This window comes from Notothenia coriiceps, unplaced genomic scaffold, assembly GCF_000735185.1.
Source record: "Notothenia coriiceps isolate Sejong01 unplaced genomic scaffold, NC01 NC01_scaffold00037879, whole genome shotgun sequence".
Classification (NCBI taxonomy): Eukaryota; Metazoa; Chordata; class Actinopteri; order Perciformes; family Nototheniidae; genus Notothenia; species Notothenia coriiceps.
Genome location: NW_011370580.1, coordinates 169505 through 191113, shown reverse-complemented (window position 1 = coordinate 191113; position 21609 = coordinate 169505). Strand labels below are relative to the sequence as shown.

Genomic DNA, 21609 nt, shown 5'->3' with positions numbered 1-21609 from the left:
ATCACATTAACATTGGGGACCAACCTTTACCCACATATAGACCATATGTAATTTGGGAAATGCCTTAACCTAACCATTAGACAAAGTAAAGATATTTAATGCTATTGTCCACATTGTCAATGTTAATGTCAATGTAAAGTCCTCACAACTAAACAAACCCAATTATCTTACATTAAAATAAATAATTAAATAATGAGCATCATGGTCACAATACTTTCATCTTATAAATCGGCAATCAATTTAATGAAGCTTAATCATATAATGCCGAATTAGACACATTTGCTGTGTATGATACAATTTGTTGTATCTGCAGAGGACATAATCATCACCTTAAGAATCTAAAGCTCATGGAATTATGAACACTCATTGAAAAACACATTTTACCTTTTTCTCAGATTGTTTCTCCCTAAAACATTTTTGTGCAGGTATTATTTTTTATATAACAAATATGAATAGTATTTTTAGTCATTTATTTTTAGCTAAATCAATCATAAATCCATCAACCATCACTCCAATCTGATTCACAGCATATGAATTATGTCTAATTACCTGCGTACTTTAAGAAGAGTTCATTTGCAGCAGGTGTGTACCTGTGTGAATGGGAGCTCTCCTGGAACAGCCGCCCACGTAGAAAGCTGTATATATCTATCGCTGCGTTCTCTATTGTATGTTCCTGTTGTAGCACCACCCTTCTCCAGAGCTGTCCCTGCTGTCAGTGTCAAAGCTGGCCTTATTGTGAGGCTTGCCGTATTGTTTTAGCTGTTTAGAAAATGCTGAATGGTTTGCTAGAGGAAAGTGTTTGCACTGCATAATCCATTCGCCTGGCTCAGGTTAGGACAATTACATAAGTATAACCTAAATTGAAAATAACATGAATCTGCTCATTGCCCATATGTATGCATGGCAACTTAGAACAACTATACTGTATGATGCTTGTGTATAACTAGAAGTGTGTTATAGTAAAAATCAGTCAGATGAAATGTATGCAAAACATTTTATTTTGTGCTTACAATTATCATTTCTTGCATAATGTATATGTACTATCTTCTTATATGGCCCAGCCACACATTTTAATGCTAATCCTCAAAATGCACAATATGTCTAGTAAGCTATAAGCAGCTAATAACACTGTCTTACTGCATTTCAGATAGACCTTTTTCACAACATTTGACAAATAAATTCTTATGTGGTTTGTTGTGCCTTAAACCAGACCAAGGAGGGTACTGTTAGCACCACTCATCATTACACTGTAACTGTTACTCACTCCATTCAAATAAATTAAACTGTATAAGTGATAAACAGGTGAACAAATGAACATATGTCTGTTAACATGTGGTTCTTCTTCAGTGGTGCAAATAGTTAAGCTCCATGAGACACTGAGAATCTCAGTAATCATCATCCTCCTCATCGTCATCAGGGCCAGACCCAATCTCAATGTCATCTTCTTCGTCATCCTCTTCATCTTCCTCCTCATCGTCCTCCTCCTCCATATCAAGATCTATAGCGGCATTCAGTAGCAGTTTGGTTTGATTGATCTCGCCCTCATCATCGAGGTTAATATGAACCTGAAACAAAGTCAAAGTGAGAATGCATAACTAGCTAGAGCAGTATGTCTTTGAGAGTTGTTTTTACAGACTTCTTTTGCCCAGTGATTCTTCGTGGGTATAGCTTCATGTGCCTTAGAAGTAATTACTAGAAGAGAAAAATGTTAAGCTGACGGATGCATACAATGAAATCAAAGAGTGTAATGAAATACTACTGTACAGTGCATGAGTAGAATAGAGGCATTTTATATTTAATGTTTTAATCTTCGATTGTCTAGTCAAGGCCATAAAACCATTAATAACGTTCTCAGTGTAGTGAACAGAATATAAATCCTATTATCCAGTAATTCAATATGTATATTGGCAGTGTCTCAGTCAGTAGGGGCTTGGACTGTGAGCAGTAGGGTCGCCGGTTCAAGTCCCCGACCAGACCTAAACATGGAGTGTGGACTTCTACTTGGAGAGGTCCCATTTCACCTCCTGCCCTGCCGTGGTGCTCTTGAGCAAGGCACCAGACACCCCCCTCACTCCCCGGGCGCTGTACAATAGCTGCCCACTGCTCCAAGCACTAGACTCCTAGTACTAGGATGGGTTAAATGCAGAGAACACATTTCACTGTGTGTGCTGTGTGCTCTGAAAGTGTGACCATTAAAGAGGGTTCCATCCCTCCCAATATTATATGAAAAGTTTCTTAAAAAGGGTACATACATTATGTTTATAAATTAAATCATAAAAACAAAAACAGTCCTAAAATATTATAGGACAACATAACGTGCAACCAGTGGCGAACCGTCAGGGCGTTCAAGGTATTCAGAGAATACCCTGGAACACTCAGATAAAACAAACAAAAAATCGATTTAATCATATAAATAAAATGTATATAAAATGAATAAATGAGAATCGTATCTGTGTTGTTGATCTGTAATATTACAATGTTAAGTTGATTTGTTTGTCCTTCTCGGACCATGCACTACGCATTTCAGTGGTTTTGTGTTAGAAAAGAAAGCAACCAATCAGATATGTTTCTGGGTCTCTGGGTAGAATATCCTTCAACCAAGGTATTCTACATCCTTGATCGAATGCCCTGGCCGTTGCACTGAATGAGAGCGTACATTTGGACTGACAGTTTGATCAAACAATCATATATTGATTTGTAGCCAATGGGCGTATTCTTTCAGAGTTTCCCTCGGTTCCAGGGTATTCTAGAAGGCCCACTAGTTAACTGGCTCGAGACAGAGGGTCTAGATGAATGCGACGAAGCAATTCATGCCGTTTTATTGTTTTTTAACGTTGAAATGACAAGTGCAACAGGTGAAGATGAAGTTGTTGCGGAATTGTTGTGAGTACCCTTTTCAAGACGGCGGCGGGGGGGGTGTGTGTCTACAGAAGGTCCAGTTGTGATAGACACGGTTCGCCACTGCGTGCAACATAATAATCTGATTATTCGTCACAATTGAAGGCATTTTAATCAACCTAATAAACTCAGCAACATTTCTGTTAGCCAAATAGGATTACATGGCTATGTATAACTTAGTCGTACTGATGTAAACTTAGGTGGTAAAGTAATCAGATTACGGCAACGCAAACAAGTTAGCCAATTTCCTGTCTTAACATTATTACTCGAAGTAACATGGTTTATGTGTGGGTGTGAGGTTATGCGGGCCTGCAAACTGTAACACCCCAAGCTTACAGTAGTGTAGTAAAACATAAGTTATCTTCATTTTCAATAAAACAACTGAAGTGTGAAATTATCCGAAAACACAGGCAAAAATATGATTGTGACCTGTGCACATTTAGCAGGGCTGTGTCTGATGTGACAGGGATTACCTCAGTTTCTGGGGAAGATCGTTCAGAGGCTCCTTCTTCTGTTTGTGCACTAATGATAGATTTTAAAGCCCCCTCTTCGAACTGAAAAACAGAGCAAACACATAAAATATAAATCAGATTTACCACAAACACAAGCACAAACCTCTACACTCATTGTGGACTCTCTCACTCACCTTCAGCCTGTTCAGTTGGTCTTGGAGCATGACTTTGATTTTGAGGAGAGTCTCCTCTTCCTTCTTCAACTCCTGCAGACGGCTGTGCATCTTTACTGGTTCTGCTGCAGTCAGACCATTCCTCAACACTGAAAGGGAAGAGATAGGTAGTCATGGTTACAGTGTTATGTCAGATTGTATATCTATTACAAAGTGGATAGGGGTGGCAACGTTTTCAAGTCTTCAAAATGCACTACTTATTTATTTTATTTGACAGAAAGTCACTTTACTGAACCTCTAATGATGCAAACATTTAGATAATATACAGTTTCAAACTGGTCCTGTCCCATTTATTAGGATTTCATTGAAAAATATGACAATTCATTAACTCTACTCAGCAGCTTCCATCCAATGTAACGTTAGTTTGCTAAACGTTCAATATAGTACGGGCTACTATCGCATGCAGTTAAGTACAGGTTGTGTAAAATAACACATCTAAAAAAGGTAACTGTATTGTTTGGTTGTTGCTCGCTACGAACAACATGTTGTATAATAACGTTAGCGGTACCCCAAATATATCCTTTTCACAAATTCAAAATAAAACCCAATTTAAGAGTATTACCTTTATTTATAAGTCCTGCCTACAGCTCCATATTAACGTCCAAATAGGTGTTGAACGAAGATATTGTGCTTACGAGAGCTTTTGTTTTGAATACTGATAAGTTAGCTGTTATGCTACAGATACCGTTACGAGCTAAAGTTTGGTTCCTGTGGTCATGATGTCATATCCGGACTTTTGGTAACGTTTAAAGCTATCGGAAATGTAAAACTTCTGGCTGGAGAGCTAACAATGTGTCATCACTTTCAGGACTAAGTGTCTTAATTTAAAATTAGTGATGGTGAGATGAAGCCTTCTGAAGCTTTTCAGCCAATTGGTTCGCAAAAGGGTTCATCATCTTATGTCTCATGAGGCTTTCATTTGAGCACAAACCCTCCTGTTGGTCAAAGGGTGTAAAACAGGCAGATATATCCCAACAGTGTGATCTTTCGAGTTCCCAATGAGTAAAGCCTTAGAATAACTAAACAATTAACATACAATTATATTTTCATGTAATCAATTTGTATCAATATTGTATATATTCCTGTTGAATGATTGTGATTGAAAAGCCTAAGGAGGCTGGGAAACATTGCATTATTCCTTAATAATATTTGCAAACTTAACCATGTTATAGCCTCAGAAAGTCTAAACAACATCAAAGAATACATTTATTAACTCCGGGGGACGCCCATATATGATTAAAATTGATAAAATATTAAGAATAATTAAATAAATCATAATAAAAACAACAATAATAATAATAATAATAATATAAATAAACAAATAACACAAAATAAAATAATATAAAACATAACAAAAAAATGATTGTAATAAAACAATTATGATAACAAATACAAAAAATAAATACAAAAATTAAATATATACAAAAACAATAAAATAATCATTCAAAAAATAATAACAGTTGGGAGACGCCCCCCAAAAAATCAATTCTAATTATAAGAATGAAAATAATAAAATAAAATGACAATGAAATAGATAATACAATCATAAAAACTTGAAAAAAAGATGTAAAGATATTTAATATGAAAAAAAACGTTTTACTAAAACTACAAAAATAAAGTAATGAAAATAAGAATTAAATACACTTTATTTATTCATTCATGTATTTATTTCCACATTTATTTATTTATTCCTGTATTTATTCATTTATTGCCGTATTTATTCATACATGTGTTCATACATTTATTTATGGATTTATTTATTTATACGTCAGGTTCCGTCCTCCATATAAGTGAGGGTCTGAGTTATCTTAATCGATACACGCTTCACCAAAAACGTCCTGGTTTACTCGAACCACGCTCCGAAGCTTCGGCGCAGTCACATCACTACTTAAAATCCCTCAACAAAAAACATTGGTGACAGCAAGAGGTTTGCATTTAATCATTTGGACGGTTAATGCAGTGAAATAAATTAACCTCAACGCGTCCTTAATAAACGACTTCACGAGAGGCACCTAAACGCAGCACGACTGGAAAATTAACTTTGATTTTGGCGCCATCTTGTGGTCAAGCAGCGGTAACGGCCGCCTTGTCCTTCGAGGAGAAAAAGTCAGATTATTTTAGAATTGTTTGAACAAAACGTGGATGAGACACGGTGAAACAAAGAAACACATCACATTTGTTTGTTACAAGTTACCGAGCCGAGTTCGTGGAGCACACGATCCAACATGTTATGGCTCAGCTTGATTTCCTGTAAGTACCCTGTGGTCGTATGACCAGGTGGACATTAACGTTAGTTAGCTAGCGGGCTAATGAACCAGTATTAATGCAGGTATTTCTTTCTAGTCGGTTATCAATGGCCATCCACCCTTTCCAAAGAGAGGTTTGAAGTGGCAGGTGTCAACTTTACGGCTCTAGGAAGCCTAATTTGTAACAAATGTACTTCATGGTGTTAGTCTCCCTCATAAAACATAAGGGTCACACTTTTGGAAGGCAAATAGGCCTTAAAAGAGAGGCCTGGTTGCCACTCCACTAGGCTATATGCAAAGTGTACATTTGCTTTCTAGCTGGAGTAACTGCAAGTAATGGCTTTAGTTTACGATTATCCATACTAAAATTGAGTGAAACTTGACAACTAAAGTTTGCAGGATATTTATGACAATTTATGCAAGAGTTTCTCAGCATTTGAAGGGAGCTAGGATTGTTTTCATGGTACAGAAACAGCTACGATTTCCATGTCTGGTGTGACAGTGATGGAGCAGCCCCCCATGTTTATTCAAGTATCTGAGCTGCCCCATAAGCAAATATTCACCAGTCTTGCATATTACCTAGGAAGCATGAGAGTCTCTCTTAAATCCCCAAACCCCCCTTACACTGAAAGAAAAGCAAAGTGTAGATAACGAATTCACTGAAAACTCAAATAAATCACAGATGGAACTCATTGATGTGAACGAGATCTGAAACGGCTCTTAATCAGTCTTCAAAAATGTTAGAAGAGCCCATTAGGTTCTTTATAGGATTCCTTGGCTAAGTCCCTCCAGATGTTTGCATTGATAATCACAGCACGCAGGCAGGACTGGAGACTAACAATGGAGCCCAGCCAAAGAGAGAGACAGAGCCTAGCCGTCCCTGTTCACACAAACATGAAAACAAGACTACTGCAGGATGTAGGAGTCCTTAAATGTTTCTCACCCAACGCCTTCTTTTGGTTTCAAAAACCCTGGTCACTACAATGTGATGAAATTGTAAAATGTGTAGAATTTGTTCAAGTTATTGCTCGACAGATTATGGAATGGCTTTATTCTAAATATCCTCTCACCAAAATACGTACATTATTTACCCAAAGATTGACTTAGTAATAACATCTTTTATTTTATTTTTTATATCACAATTGGATGTAGCTCACTAATAACCCTTCTGGCACTTATATGAATCTTAATGGCCCTCCTGTCTGAATCTGTCGCTCCTTTTTTTGTAATCTGCACTGCTTGAATTTGTGTCCCATAATTTCACTTTGTAGAAATACTGTATGTTGCCTGTGCTTTAGGTGAGAAGCAGCAGCTGTCCAGCGCCACACAGTGCCCCCGCTAGAGACCCAGGATGCCTCCAGATATAACACAACGGCGCAGATAATGCGAGGTGCCAAGAGAGTGTCCTCATGTGTCTGCTACAGGTTTGATATCAAATACACCTGTCAATACTGCTTTGAAATGTGCTACACTGATCCGTGCTGCAGACATGCGTGTGCCTATATATACATTTATAGTACCTCGTCATGTCTTTTGAGAATGATTGCACTTCTGTATCCTTCAATGTCAGAATAATTTAAGAAGCGCACATTCTTTTTAAATCCTCCAGTACATGACATTTCATGACTACTATTCAACAAAAGAATGAACCCCTTATGCAGAGGCGAAATGAAACATTTGAAACCCAGCAGGTATTTCCAAAATACAAGATGTATCCCCATAAAACTGTTAAACTGCTACTTAGAGGAAAAAGTCAAGATAGGAATCCATTATGTTTGTGTTGGTCAACGCATTGACTAATTGACTGTTCATTACAGCACTGTACATTTGCCATGTTGTGGTATGTCACCGTGTACAAGAACATTATTGTTATGAGAGCCGAGCACATAGTGAGCCTTGGGAGGGTGAAACTGGAGCTGTGTGTCAGTGTAGTAGAGACCTCAAGGATTTGGGGGTCAGACGAAAAGGTGCTCGGAGGCCTGCTCCCCACTATCGCAGCTGCCACCCCCCCCAGCACAGACACGAGGGGCCCCACTCCGGCGTGAGGGTTTTACTTGGAGTTGGTTTCAGCAGCTTGAAGGTGGCTAATACTATCCAGTTATCACTCTGCTCCTGAGAGCTACAGTTGCTTTTTCCTTGTCATCACGGAGACTCTGTTGCTGCTACATTGCAATTTCCCAACAATCAAAGGTCTCTTATGCAGGGGCTTGAGCCCGGTGCTGAGGGCCGGTGGCAGCTGAGGCCGGGGCCCGGTCGCCCTGCGAGCGATGCTGCTGCAGCGTTTGAAGGTGCTCCCACCGTCTGAGGAATGCAGCGCTGGGCGTGTTGGATGAGGGGCCTCCCAAAAGGGAGAGGAGGAAAGGAGGCAGGCAACACAGAGAGAAAGAGAGAGAGGGGGGGCTGACCTTTGAACAGAGCCGTCAGGAAGTTATGACTCAATTTTCAATCGTGGCAGTAAAACACAGAGAAAGAGCATGGAAATAGAGGAGGGATGAAAGATGGAGCAGGAGAGAGGGAGGGAAGACGATGATACAGAGTGTAAGGTGAGGCCCGGAGAGATAAGATTGTAAAACAGCAGTGGAGCGTTTGTGGAGTCGATGGGGTCGGTGAGTCACCGGGGAATCTGGGGCTCTATGCAATCACAGCTGAGCAAAACCAGATCATGGCCGGCACTGCTTGTCATTCGTCTGCAGTTCAAGAACGAGGCAACCAGTCCAGCAGAGCCTGGCCCTGAAGTGAGTTTGTGTGCAACACAGGGAACATTTACTCAAGTACTGTACTTTATACTACATTATACTTTGACTCCACTACATTTTGTTGGCAAAATAAACTACATTTATTTTAGAGATTGACTATACCTTCTTTACAGATTTACATTATTAATACCTGGTGACCTGGTACTAGTATATCATTTCATTCAAATAAACCCCACATTTGCCAAGTGCAACATTGAAGTTATGAACACCTTCATGCATCAATAATTATAATACCACTATTTCAAATATCTGGGTACTTGAAGTATATTTGAATGCTAATAGTTTTGTACTTTTACTTAAGTAACATTTTGAATGCAGGACTTTTACTTACTTCTTCCCCCTCTGTGTGATACATACATGAATGTGATACTCCATTAGTCCAACCATCTATAGGATGTGAAGGGAAATGTGGGGGTGGCGGCTCCAGGATGTTCCCTCTTAGAGTTACAGTGATGCTGTCTGGAGCCTTTGGCGCCTGCACTGTATGAAAGGAAAGGACTCATGGAGATGCAAAGATGCGGGAGAGCCTTTGTTTCAAAGGAACTACCTTAACCTTTACAGTTCCTGTCCTACACTCCCACATACATATGTCCGTGCAAATTGGCACGCGCACACTGTAGGACAAATGGATTTGAGTTCATTCATTGTAAGCAGCCCCAATCTTCTGCACGTACACAGAGCCAGAGAGACATGGATGCATACCTCGCTGGAGAATATAAGGATATGTAAGTGTACTGATACAGATCCATTGGTGAACACATGAACATGATGTGAGTAAAACATGTTTACCCGCACGTACATCCTGATATTATAAAGTACAGCGCTAGAAGAAGGGACCATTTTCATATTTCATGTTATGTTTTTAGCGATTCAAAAGTCCTCTACAGGTATGGCAACATGTAGAATAAGGATTTGGTTTTGCTTTAGGTCTTTGCGCATTGAATCTTTTCACACTAAATCAGTCAGCTTCTTAATCCCAGTGGGCATGCTGTCACTGCATCACAGAAGATGATGGACACTAGTGTGTATGACCCTATAAACCACAGCTGCGTGGTATAATCCATAGTGTGTTTTTTCTCCATCAACACTTGTAGGGACGTGTGTGTAAGTGTATCGCTAGGTGCGCTGCAGCTATGATGCCGTCCTCATTTTACATGCAAGTGCAGTAAAAACCAGAATTACTGCCTTATCCAACTGGAAAACCTAACCTTTGCTGCCTTCAGCATTTTATTATCTGAAGCTCTATACCTATCAGAAGACTTTTGGTTCTCTGCCCTATTCTTGACAAGCTCAGGAAAGCTTATTTATCCCCTGTTCAGATTTAACCTCAGTCCGCTTTTGTGGGTTTTTCTATTTCGCTCTTATAGTTAAACTGATCTGTCCGGAGAGGTTTAAGTACATTCAGACAGATTGGAAAAGATGTGCAACACGTTGTGATCCCTGAGAAGTGAAATAGCAGATCACAAGAGAGGAGGAGGTCTGGTTCTCAGACTCACGTTGGAAGCATGGAAAATTGAAAAGGGGCTGAAAGCTCAGGCAGATCCTGGACGTAAGGCCATGTAACCACAGTAAAGGCTGTTGATTTAGGTTGAGCTACATCCAATGATCTTCTTCATGCTGGAGCCTGGGGACTACATCAGATCACGGCATGAGGTTTTGGCCCTGATAGGATGTGGTTTGGTCAGGGATGGCAGCAGGGACTTTGGGGCTGAGGAGAATGCCTCTGTTACAGCTGAAGATTGTAAACTAATTGACCACCCATGCACCGCCCTGCTGTTCCACTGGCCTTTCTCTCAAGAATGACAAACCCGGCCCTCTGACTGTGGTGTGATTAATTACATTTCCCCTTTCCCTCCCTCTCTCTCTCTCTTTCTTTCTCCCTCACTCTCCTGAGTCTGGTGTATTAGTTTGCGTAGTTCACCTCCCTTGGTGCCCTAAGTTAAACATCCTTGTAATGTCAGACCAGCCAGAAGGAAATCCACTGTTTTCCTTTTCTGCTGCTTTTTTTCTTTTTCATAATGATTCATTATTAGTAAGTCTGCAGGCTCATTTTTCTCTTTTATTGAGCCTTTTCAAATCAAATATCAAATTGCCTGGTTACAAAATGTGCTGAAAGGTGTTTTGGAGAATGGGGAAAATAAACAAATCCCTGCTTTGACCCGATTCACCACAACCCAAAAGAGCGGATAATGACAGGGTTGTGAAATAAGGCTCGTTACAGCACTGGGCCAAGGAAAGTCTGAGGTGCTGGTGCCAAGGACAGAGGTCAAATGACAACCCAAGGTCAAATGACTCATTGTCTCAGATCACGATATAGCATCAGTTAGGATGTAATCAATGTTTGTTTGCGTCATGTTCTAAATGGTACCTACATGTAACATAAGTCAAACATTAACTGGTTATTTTGCAGGTTTGAATGTGTTCCTTTGGGCTTTGTGTTTTGGCTAGCATCCCAGAAACAGTTGGTAATAGACCAAGCTTTTCTTATCATTACATCTAAAGCAAATATTGACTACAGAGGTTTGGGCATTCCTTGCATTCCTCATGGATAGACCACAGCACAGGTACGGCAGTCCTGCCTTTCCTTCTGATTTCCTCACTCCTCTCTCATCCACCGAGACCTCTGCATCGCCTCAAAAAAGCATATATCAGTCACTCCCATTCCCCATTTTGAAAGTAATGTTTAAAGTGTTTAAAATATAGCCTACTGTTCCTTTTAAAAAAAATTTTTTTTTAAAAAGTCAGTGATTTTCAAAGTTTGAATGTTTTTGTTTATAACTCTAGGCCAACTTTGCCAGTATCGTTTAGTTTCCTCTGTAAAGTCAGTGCGTGTGTGATGAGGTGATGTCATCAGTCAGCTGGGAAGATGACAGCTTATGCTAATAAGGCCGAGCAGGCCCATTGGTTGGAGGAATGTGTGAACACAGTGACAAAATCATTTATTTACAGGCACTTCCACAGTGAGGTCTAGCACCCGCAGCCCAAGTGCAACCCCAGGGAAGACACAGCTGCGTGTGAACTCTGTAGCGCCAGCCCCGCTCACTTTGATCGCCCCGGGCATGAGAGCGGCCCTGATCTCTAGGAACACCACCCATCTTGTCTGATATTCTGAGTGCACAAACTGAGACATTCCAGACGTGTGAACGGCCCATGACAAATGATCACCCTTTGGGTTTTCAGCTTTCACATGCCCCGGGCTTCCTGGCACGGAGAAGTGGGTCTCGGGCTGAGAGTTTTCCCTCTCTGCGGCTTCAGTTACTAGAGCATTAACGCAGAATGTGGACATTGTGGATTGTTATGTTTCAGAGAGACATGCATTCAGAGTGGGGCGATGCTCTAATTCTGACCTTTTCACACCGGACAGCCTGAACTTAAACACTTACAGGACTGTAGGGATTGTGTGTCATTTAGTAAACCTTTGACTGGATTAAATTAATAATAATACAGATCATAAGCACAGCAATAAATTAGATGGTCTCATTTTAGTTTCAAGCCATAACGCCTCCACGAAAAGTGAAAATAACATCTATCACTGCAAGATGAGTCACTGCATATTAGGGGGTGATGTTGGTTTTGATTGGATTCCAACTCTGCTCATATTTCTTCTGCGGTCGCATTAAATATGTCCTTTTTTTAATTCACAACCCGAGTCACGAGGTGTGCTCATGTTTTAAAGGCGTTAAAGAAGCCCATTGACTTCTCCGTCTTTTAAACAGGCCTTGCACTGTGCCATAGCTGATGTCATTCTACTGTTTCCTGTCATTTTCCCGTTAAGGCGCTGCTCCACATGCCCCCCTCCAAAGTCCGTCCAGTCAAACCCTGAGATGATTGATTCTTTTACACTTCATTTGTAGCATTCATCACAATTCCATTCAATCATGAAACTTTGGCTGACTACTGTCCAAAGTAATCTAACCACAGCAATAGAAATGCTAGGTCCTCTGGGGACATAGATTTCCCTCATGAACTACTGACATTTGGTAATACAAATAGAACAGAAATACTGCATGTTCTGCCCCCATGCAGTCCCACATTCAGAGTTCTCCCTGTAAAGTTAGCCTCAGGCAGTCTCGTCACTCAAAACTGTTTAACATTCTCGTTTTGCACCAGAACTTGTAGGAAGAAGAATATAGGAATAAAGGTGAACTCTGATTTCTAGCCTGCTGTTCCCAGTCCAGTTGCTAGCTTACAGTTTAGGTCACCGCAGCATTTGCATGAAGTTGCCCCCTCCCCACTCCTGCTTTCGCTACACTCTGGTGCAAATGGAGATTGCTGCCAGAAAAGGTAGACAGCAGATTTAACAAGAATGCTTCCAAGATCTTAACTGCTGCTGTGCGTGTGTGTAAAAGCTTGCACATGTTCATGTCTGCAGTTGTGTGCTCAAGTGTTTGATGTGCTGTTAGACGCAGATCGTAATCACAAATGTCATGTATGAGCAGCTGTGGCGTGTCTGAGACGTTGTCTGATTAAACTCCAGACGCACACATTGGATGAAAGTAGACGCTGAATGTCTAATCGTGTCCTCAATGTCATTTTCCCATTGCAGCAGCCAACATATTAAAGGTAAGGATTGTTCTTTTGGCGAGACGGTGAGGAATCAGAGTGATTTTGCAGCTTTCATAGATTGCCACTGACATAATTCTATTTGGTGTACACTGTTGGTTGGAAAATATGATGCATTAAGGCCGGCTTAATGTGCAACATGTTGTATCTGCAGAGGACACTGGGGTAGATACAACATGTTGTATCTACAGAGGACACTAGGGTAGGTACAACATGTTGTATCTACAGAGGACACTGGGGTAGGTACAACATGTTGTATCTGCAGAGGACACTGGGGTAGGTACAACATGTTGTATCTGCAGAGGACACTGGGGTAGGTACAACATGTTGTATCTGCAGAGGACACTGGGGTAGCAGTGTATTTATCTTTCTTTCCCCTGGCTGGACTGTGTGGAAGTAGTCCTCCTCGACTGCGGGTTACATTGCGGGACGAGGGAGGAAGTGTTGTGTAGGGGCTGTGAGGGCGTCACTAGGCAACAGGGTGGGCAACTTGGCGTAATGAGCGCGGGGCTCAGGAGCTGTCTGCTCAGTGTTCCAGGTCCTGACAAGAACAGACAGGTTGGCCTGGGACAGCCTGCATGGAGCTGCCACCACGGCCACCTGCTCACAGCAATCATCACCAGCGCTCCAGCCAGCCACCGATACAGCATACAGACCCAATTAAGAGCCCTGCATGTCCCCCTCCAGCCAGCCATCACTAACACTCCTGCAAGTCTGACAAGGCTGCCTTTTTTCCCCTAATCAAATCTCTAATTAACAGCGTTGGTAGTGGTGAGGCCCCGGCTGTACGGAGCTGCTGAAAGGGGCCGGGACTCTACTCGGGTAATCAGCTTAAATACAGGTTTATTTCCTGCCCCCTGTGCCTCGCTACTTCCATCAGAGATTGCATTCTTTTATCTGTTTATCTCCAATTTCCTCTGACTTGTAATGTGTCTCCTAGACACACTGTCACCTCCACTTAAGGCCAGGCCGGCTGCTCCTGCGATCAGATGGCTTCGGAGCAGTGATCAGAGTTGGTTTTGGCAGCGCATGGCTCTCAACAACATCTCTTGTCTGTTCCACTACTGCCTTACCACCTCCTCTCCCTCAACTCCCACCTTACTGAAGGCCTCGGATCTTAGCTGCAGGAACACTGCTGAACATGTGAAGGATCAAAGTTTCTCCTACAGAAATATAGCCTTTCATCATATTATGTTTAATCATTTATAGTTCAGTAAAGAAAGCATCTTATTAAACATAGATATCAGCCACAAAGTGTTGTTCCTGTAACTGGCCAGATTTCAATTAGTTAAAATGAAAAAAAAGGAAGGGAGAAAATTATTATGTGAAATGACCTCATTACCAGAGCCGGATTAAGAGCTGTGTGTTCCAGCCAAGAGCAGGGGAGGCGGAGGAATTTCCTTTCAGTGGGGAGGTGTTATTGTTGGAGCCCGGTGCTCAGCCGCTGGATGAAATATCCTCTTCCTCACGTTGGGATTGACTCTTGATACAGGAACGCCACTCTTGATTGTAAGGAACTGTATCTCATCATGTGTCTTCAGCTGGTCAGACAACACTAATAGAGACTGATTTATCAAAAACAACACATTTAAGTGAAGAGGCCACCTGCACGATTACTGAATACATTCACACCGCAAATTATTTTAGATTTTATTCTTTTAATTTGTTTTTTTTTGGCTTTTAGGAAGATAAAAGTTGGCTGTCCTAAGGAGACAGTTTTCCAGAGACTAATGCTCTTGAATTTTGTTGTTGCAATGAATGATATGTGTTTGTTATGATACTAGTATTGTAAGATAAACATTTAAAGAATACGCCTACCATATGTTTCTTTCCCTGAGACATCAATCGTGTGAAATGTCATTCAAATCATTGTTTGTGTTAATTAAGTCTATCTTCTCAATACATATGTTATTATATGATTCTTTGTTTACAAACACATATTTTTGGAATGCTGTATTTTAACTTAACTTTTTTATTCCTGTCTTTATTAGTTAGCATAATGAACTGGTGACATGTTCTCACCCAGTGCATGCTGGGATAGACTTCACACCCCTTGTTGCTGAACAGTATAGGTAGGAGCTGGATGGATGATTCAGAGGCCAGCCAGCAGAGGGTGCTGTTCATCAGAATGGGGGAGTCCTTTGTAACATCTCAGTAAAGAGGGACTGAAACGGAAACAACATCAAGTATGTCTTACTTTTTTATAATCAAATCATTTATTCTTTCAAATGTTTTTGTTTACAAGGGTATTCACTGGCAACAGAAACTATGGATATTATTCATTTATATCATTTATTTATAACTACCACATGTCTTCCTCAATACTGCTTTTTACTATATGAAATTCAAGAATGAAAGTCCATCCGTCTTCATGCTCGTGTGGTAGACATCCAGTTGGAGGTGTTCACGGTGATGTATTAATGTGAGCTGGATAAACCTCTCACAGCTAAGGTGTGAGCTGACAATCTTCAGGGGGCTAAATCAGATAAAGCACTTGAGCAGCACCTGGAAACACCTCTCAGATAAGACACCATGCAAACACGCTATTTCCTGTTCACACAACCAGACAGCCTGCATGCGCTCCGGAGTTCATCTCTCTGTCGTTTCTTTTTCCTCCTTTTTGTTCACTGATGGCAATTTCCATTTCTAAATGTTGATTTATGGAAAAACCCCTGTCTTTCTGCTGACAGTTGTATCTACTGATAACCTGAAGGGCTGCGTATTCCTGCTGTTTCAGTTATTGAAGAAACCTTGGTTGAGATGTGGAGTTGGTTATTCTCAAAGCTTATTGAGTTCTCCTTTCATTGGCTGCCATGCATGGAAAGTTGTGTGCTGCCGTTGTGTTCCTGTAGGAGCAGCGGTTTCAGTGCAGGAGGTTCAGCAAATACATGTGGAGATTTGGGTGTGGGGCTGTATGGAGGGGAGGGGTCTATAGCATCAAGCCTCACCCTTTACCTGCATTAGGTCATAGCCTAAAAAAGGGGAGAGCGTCATTCACCACCTCAAACCCCCTGCGCTCTGGTAGCCCCTCCATGACTGATCGCTCTGAGCTTGCAGATTTATTTTTTCTGTCGTGGAAGTATGAATTTATCAAGTCCTCCAACCTGGCTGTGAAGAGAGGAGGGCAGCGAGGGCAGGAATGATGGAGGGGGGGGGGGGGTTGTTTCTCTGGCGGGCATGGCAGGGTCTACTCCGGTGAGCTGGGTCTCCAGGGCCCTCGTCTCATTCAGCCCCTCAATATCCCTCTTTCTCTCCGTGGGCCCAGCGCTGCTCTGGATGAAATTTCAGCAGGGGTATGAGGGAATGGTTCATGGAGTTTAGCACCTTCTTAAACATTGGCAAAATAAACGAGTTCTCCTAATGCTCTAATTGGTGGCAGTTTGATGATCAGGTATCACTGGCCTTCAGCGCTGAAGCACCTCGTTGTTTTACTTCGGCTCGCTGACAGAGCCAGTCTGTACCTGTTGCTCCTGAGATCTTTTTTTCTAGGGAAAATGCTCGGTAGCATGTGGTCTGTCGGGTTCTCTGAACTGTCTTTTTTTTTCTTTCCATGAAGTCAAAGTAAAGCATTTGACATTTTAAGTTAAGCCTGGCTACTGATCTCTCCTCCTCAAAATCCCTGCCCCCTGGCTGGGATCTGCGTGTGAATTGTGAATCAAATGAGTGGCTTAAAAACGGTTCAGCCTCTCTTTCTCTCTTTGTGTGGTTAGGTTGATGCCTGTTTCGGCTCCTCTATAGCTGGTCCATGTGTTAAAGGAATGAGAACATAAATAGGTGGATAGAAGCACCTACATATAATCTAGAAACACAACTGAAAGTAAGACCCCTGCTGTTCTGCAGCTCCGACAGCAGGCTCATACTGACAGAATAAATGTGTCTGCTTATCCTCGCTTATCAAACTGTCTCAAAACATCCATCACGCTGCAAATAGCTGAATGAGATGTTTCGTCACTGATCGGCGCAGTTTCGTTTACAAAATAATCCTTTGATTTATTCAACTTATTCCCCCCCCCCCACCCCCCACCCCGAGGAAGACATCATTTCCATGCCAAACCTATTAACCCAAGCCAGAGTAAGCTGCTGCACTGCGTCGTTGTGTATGAAAGTAAACTGAATAATGATTCAGTGAATCAGGCCGCTGGGTCTGCGCCCAACACACACACAGACTGATGGTGGCTAAAAACAACCACCATTTGTATACTTATTATGTGTGGAGAAGAAGCAGACATACTATGTACAAGTTTATACAGTAAGAGAGAGTTGGCTGCTCCCTGCTCAGTTATGGATTGTTGCTGACTCGTGATACATAATGCAGAGTCAGCAGTCCTGTTTGTCATTACACAAACATCTTATTTTTTATTGTTTAAAGGGGCCACCGGGAAGTAGAAATCGCTCAGGGACAGAGTTCTTACTTCAGAAATAAACATAAACCACATTGTTTTGTTGATCCACCCAAAGAATGTTCTCAGTATTCTGTTAGCAAGTAGATGTTGGGCAGCTAACAGCGTGAGGTAAAACCTTTACATGTGAAGTGAAGGACAGCGGTACATCGGTGTCAGTTTGTTATTGTACTGCATGCCTCATGGCTACAGCATGTCACTTTCCATCACTTTCCCAGGTTAGCCCTGGGTAAGGCTTTAGGCTGGCCCGCTGTTTACAATACCTCCCATTCAGCCTGCTGCTCCTCAATGAAATTTCTATTTATAGAGGCCACTGGCGTGCAGAGAGTCATCTGCTTGTTCTGAATGAGGTCCGGTGGTTTTGACAAGGTTAGCTGGATTAAAGCATTGGGAGGGGGGCGGCGGGGGGCTGAAGGACAGGTCACAGGGGCTGGTTGGGGTGAGAAAGCCACCACGAGAAGACTGGCTGCCTTTATTGTACGTGATGGTCAATGTCAGCACACTATTTAGTTAAATGCCGGACATGTGATGAAGCTGAGTTAGCCAAACATTGACTCAAAACCAAAAGTCCAGTTTTATCCCTTTTTATGTGGCTTTTGTGTCTAACCTTCCGCTACACAGGCGCCACGTATGCATAGGTTTCTGTTCTTATGACGGGAAGTGAAAGTCTTTACAACCAGTCTGCAGTGTCATGCACATTGATGTCATAATTTGACAACACTGCTCTATAGATGGCCTCGTGCCCCCACCCTTTCCCTCAGCCAATGGCTCACTGAGTAAGAGGCATTCTCCAATCAGAGGCCAGTATTTGTAAATGTGAGGTTTTTCAATGCCTGAAAAATATTTTTGACTCAATACAAAATGTTTTTGACTGATGCACTAATGACCTTAATGTCTGTTGTCAGTTTCCTTTAACGTCCATTATTGTATCAGAGTGGTTTTTGGCTAATATCGCTGTTGTGCTGAGGAAATGTTTTCTCTCAAACTCAACGTGGCAGAATAGAACAGGGAAAAAATGGCAATTTCCTTAATCCTTGCAGGTTTTTTTTCCTTCTTCTGTGTCTTTGTGTTGATTCCTTGGTGTGCGATGGTGTTTCCCACACAGTGGTGCTGCGGCCAAGTTGCTCTGATCCATTGTGCTGCTGGCCTCTCTTTGAACCTGTACAGCTATAAACATGGCTAAGTGCTCTCCATCAGAAGCGGGCCTGCAGGAGGACAATACTGTGACAGGAATTAGCTGTTCACTGTCCCCAGCCACACTGCAGCAAAGGGGAGAGGGGGGAGACAAGAGCCTGGATGAGCCACTTGAACGCAGCTCAGTTACTACAACCTTTGACCCTTGAGACAAATCTAAGCAGAGATGTCTGTCAAATGTAAGGAAACGCCCACAAAATACACACCGAGAACACCATCGTCATCATCTGCCTCCCATGTTCCTCGAACCTCAGGCTATTATCTGTTTGCAGAGTTCAGCCAAACCTAAACAGAGGACTGATCTTTCTCTCTCAATCAATCAATGTTTATTTATATAGCCCAATATCTCTCTTTTAATATCGAAATGGAGTCTCTCGCTGATCTTCGTAAGCTCCTGATTTGGTTTTCAAAGATTTGGCCAGCTATCTCCGCCGTATCTCCCAGAAAAACATTGTCAATGTGTGGTCAGAATAAGCGGTGTTGGGATGAAGTGCGAATGAATGCCAGTGTGGTCTTGTTTGGACAATTTAGCGAGGCTGCAGAGGAAAAACCCTCAAAGTCATCTAAACATAGAGACTCCTAAACCTCCCAGTCTCTCACGGTCTTGACTGAGTGGCTGGATGATAGACGGTCCCTGAGATTACTTAAGACGAGAGGAGTGGACAGCTTTGAACGGTTTACGCAATCAGTATTTTTTTTCCAGTCTTTAAAAGCCTTAAGTGTAAGTTTGTCTTTTGATATGCTGAGTGCTCTGTTTGTCTCTCACATGTGTGTTTTTGTAGTGTCCCTGCTCTGAGCTTCTCCTCTGAAACCACAGCTCTCCCTGAGCAGAGACCCTGCCACCCACACAGCTCAGATACCATCCTGTGCATAAACACAACCAAAGGGGTCTCTCTAACACACACCAAATGAATTATAAACACATACATACACCCAATACTCTGGCTGGAGAAATTGTTTGTAAAAATGGTTTGGTTGAGATTAGGCTCTTTGTGTATCATGTATCAGTTCGTACCTAAAACACCTTGTGGGACACCATGTTGATTTCTTTTTGACACAAATGCACATTCTGGTCCCAACAGGAGCTATTCTGTTTCTAAGTGAGGGTTGAGACCTTCCCAGCCGGCGCAGGGTTTACTCAGATCAGAGACAGTTTCATTCAAGACTTCAATTAAGGCCTCCACAACCCTTGACTCATTTTCCACACTCTAATTGTTCTAATGGCTGGGACAGGAGGCTGGGAGCAGCACAGCCAGTTCTGCACTGCTCATTAGCTCCAGCACCGCCGCCCGCGCTGCATTTAACTTAATAATGAGGCAAAATTAACAGCAGCCCTGGCCTTGCTCCAGTTGCATTGTGGGTGAATGTGAGGGATAGAAGGAGCGGAGGGGGTGTACCTGGGCAGCTGAAAGGGTTTAGACAAAGCAAGGCAGTAAAGACTGGAAACAAAACATCTTTGGACTTCTTGGTCGCTAAATGGCCGTCTACTCCATCCAGCACCCACTAATCTCATTGTTTCTGTATTCTAAAGCCTGCGCATTTTTTTGAGCATTTCTCTGGATTAACAGTCTCTGTTACCCAAAGCATAAACATTTACAATACATCTGGCCTCAGCTTTAGGCCCAGTAACATTGAAGCAAAGGTAGTTGGGATTGATATGTGCCAGAGAAGGTTGCTGTGCAGGGTGGGGTAAGGTCGAGTGTGGATGGGTGGGGTACGACATGCCCTCATCTCCTGGTGTGCGGAGGCTGCACAGCCATGGTCGTCCTGCAGCTCAGCCCTGTGCCAAAGTGGGTGCTGCCAAGGGCCCCGTGTTAATGATCCAGGCAGCCTGGGAAAGAGTACAAACAAACAAGGCCCTGCATGACAGGCACTTTCTTTACAGTATATACGCCCACGCTAACGACTTATTTTCGGTTCGACGTCATGTGTTCCTGTGGTTAGCCTTTGTCTGTACCATTCAGAGGTTGCAAGTTGCAAATCATTTTGTATCATAGTGTTTTTTATGCTACAGCAAAAAGAGCTTTGTCAGCTTAACCATATACTAACAAATGTGTTTCAGTCTTAGGTTTTAAAGTAGAGTTCCCCCAGTGCTTGCCTCTCGTGAGTAACAATTCTATTTATACAAGTCAAAGCTAAGCATCCTTGTTTAAAAATATTGTTGTTTTTAAGGCAAAATGCAAAATACTCTGTTTCAAGATAAAAAACACATTTGAGCAGTTTTCCCAAGTTGCAGCAGTTTCTCCTAGGAGGCTAGAACTGGCATATCTCAGTGCTTGTTTTGATCAATACAAGATAAATATATTTATTGATGATACATAAGAGGCAAACACTGGAGCTAAATAAGAGCTAATAGTAGCCCTGTCTTTATAGGATCTTGCAGGGGAATGAAACATCTTAATTAGACACAGACACACTAAGACAGTTTTGGATGTGAGAGAAAACAGCGTCTGAAAGCAGCATAACCTCTAGCGTTGTGCGTGTGATGACAGCATCTGCTCCCCAGAAGCTGCTGCATGTTCAGAATATAGCGTGAAGTGTTTGTTCACCTGCTGAAGGCCTGGCAGCCAATAACCTCAAACATCAGGTGCCAGTGAGGCTGTCATGTGACTTCCCTCCTGCTACCATACCCCTGATCTGAACCCTGACCTTGTGACAAGGCTAATGCTCATTTCTGGTGTGGAGCATTCAGGAAACAAGTTCCCTTTTCCTCACTTACATGCACTCAGTGTCGCGACAGGATGCCCATGTTATGGCATGGGTTTAGACTGCTGTTATAGTAATGCCATGGCACCCTTCAGACTGTCAATATAGTGTAGCGACCAGAGGTGATGGGGGTGATGCATACACCAGGATTTGAATTAGTA

The 21609-nt window shown here is 42.1% G+C and overlaps 1 protein-coding gene across 1 annotated transcript; it reads right to left on the bottom strand.

The window, feature by feature from the left end:
• Positions 1–977: 977 nt before the first annotated feature.
• On the bottom strand, positions 978–4524 carry snapc5 (small nuclear RNA activating complex, polypeptide 5). The gene is made up of 4 exons (XM_010797389.1): positions 4146–4524; positions 3545–3672; positions 3372–3452; positions 978–1565 (listed from the first exon to the last, which is right to left on the bottom strand). The coding sequence occupies exons 2-4, from the start codon at positions 3632–3634 to the stop codon at positions 1386–1388; spliced, it is 351 nt and encodes a 116-aa protein (XP_010795691.1). The 5' UTR covers positions 3635–3672; positions 4146–4524; the 3' UTR covers positions 978–1385.
• Between the last annotated feature and the right edge of the window lie 17085 nt (positions 4525–21609).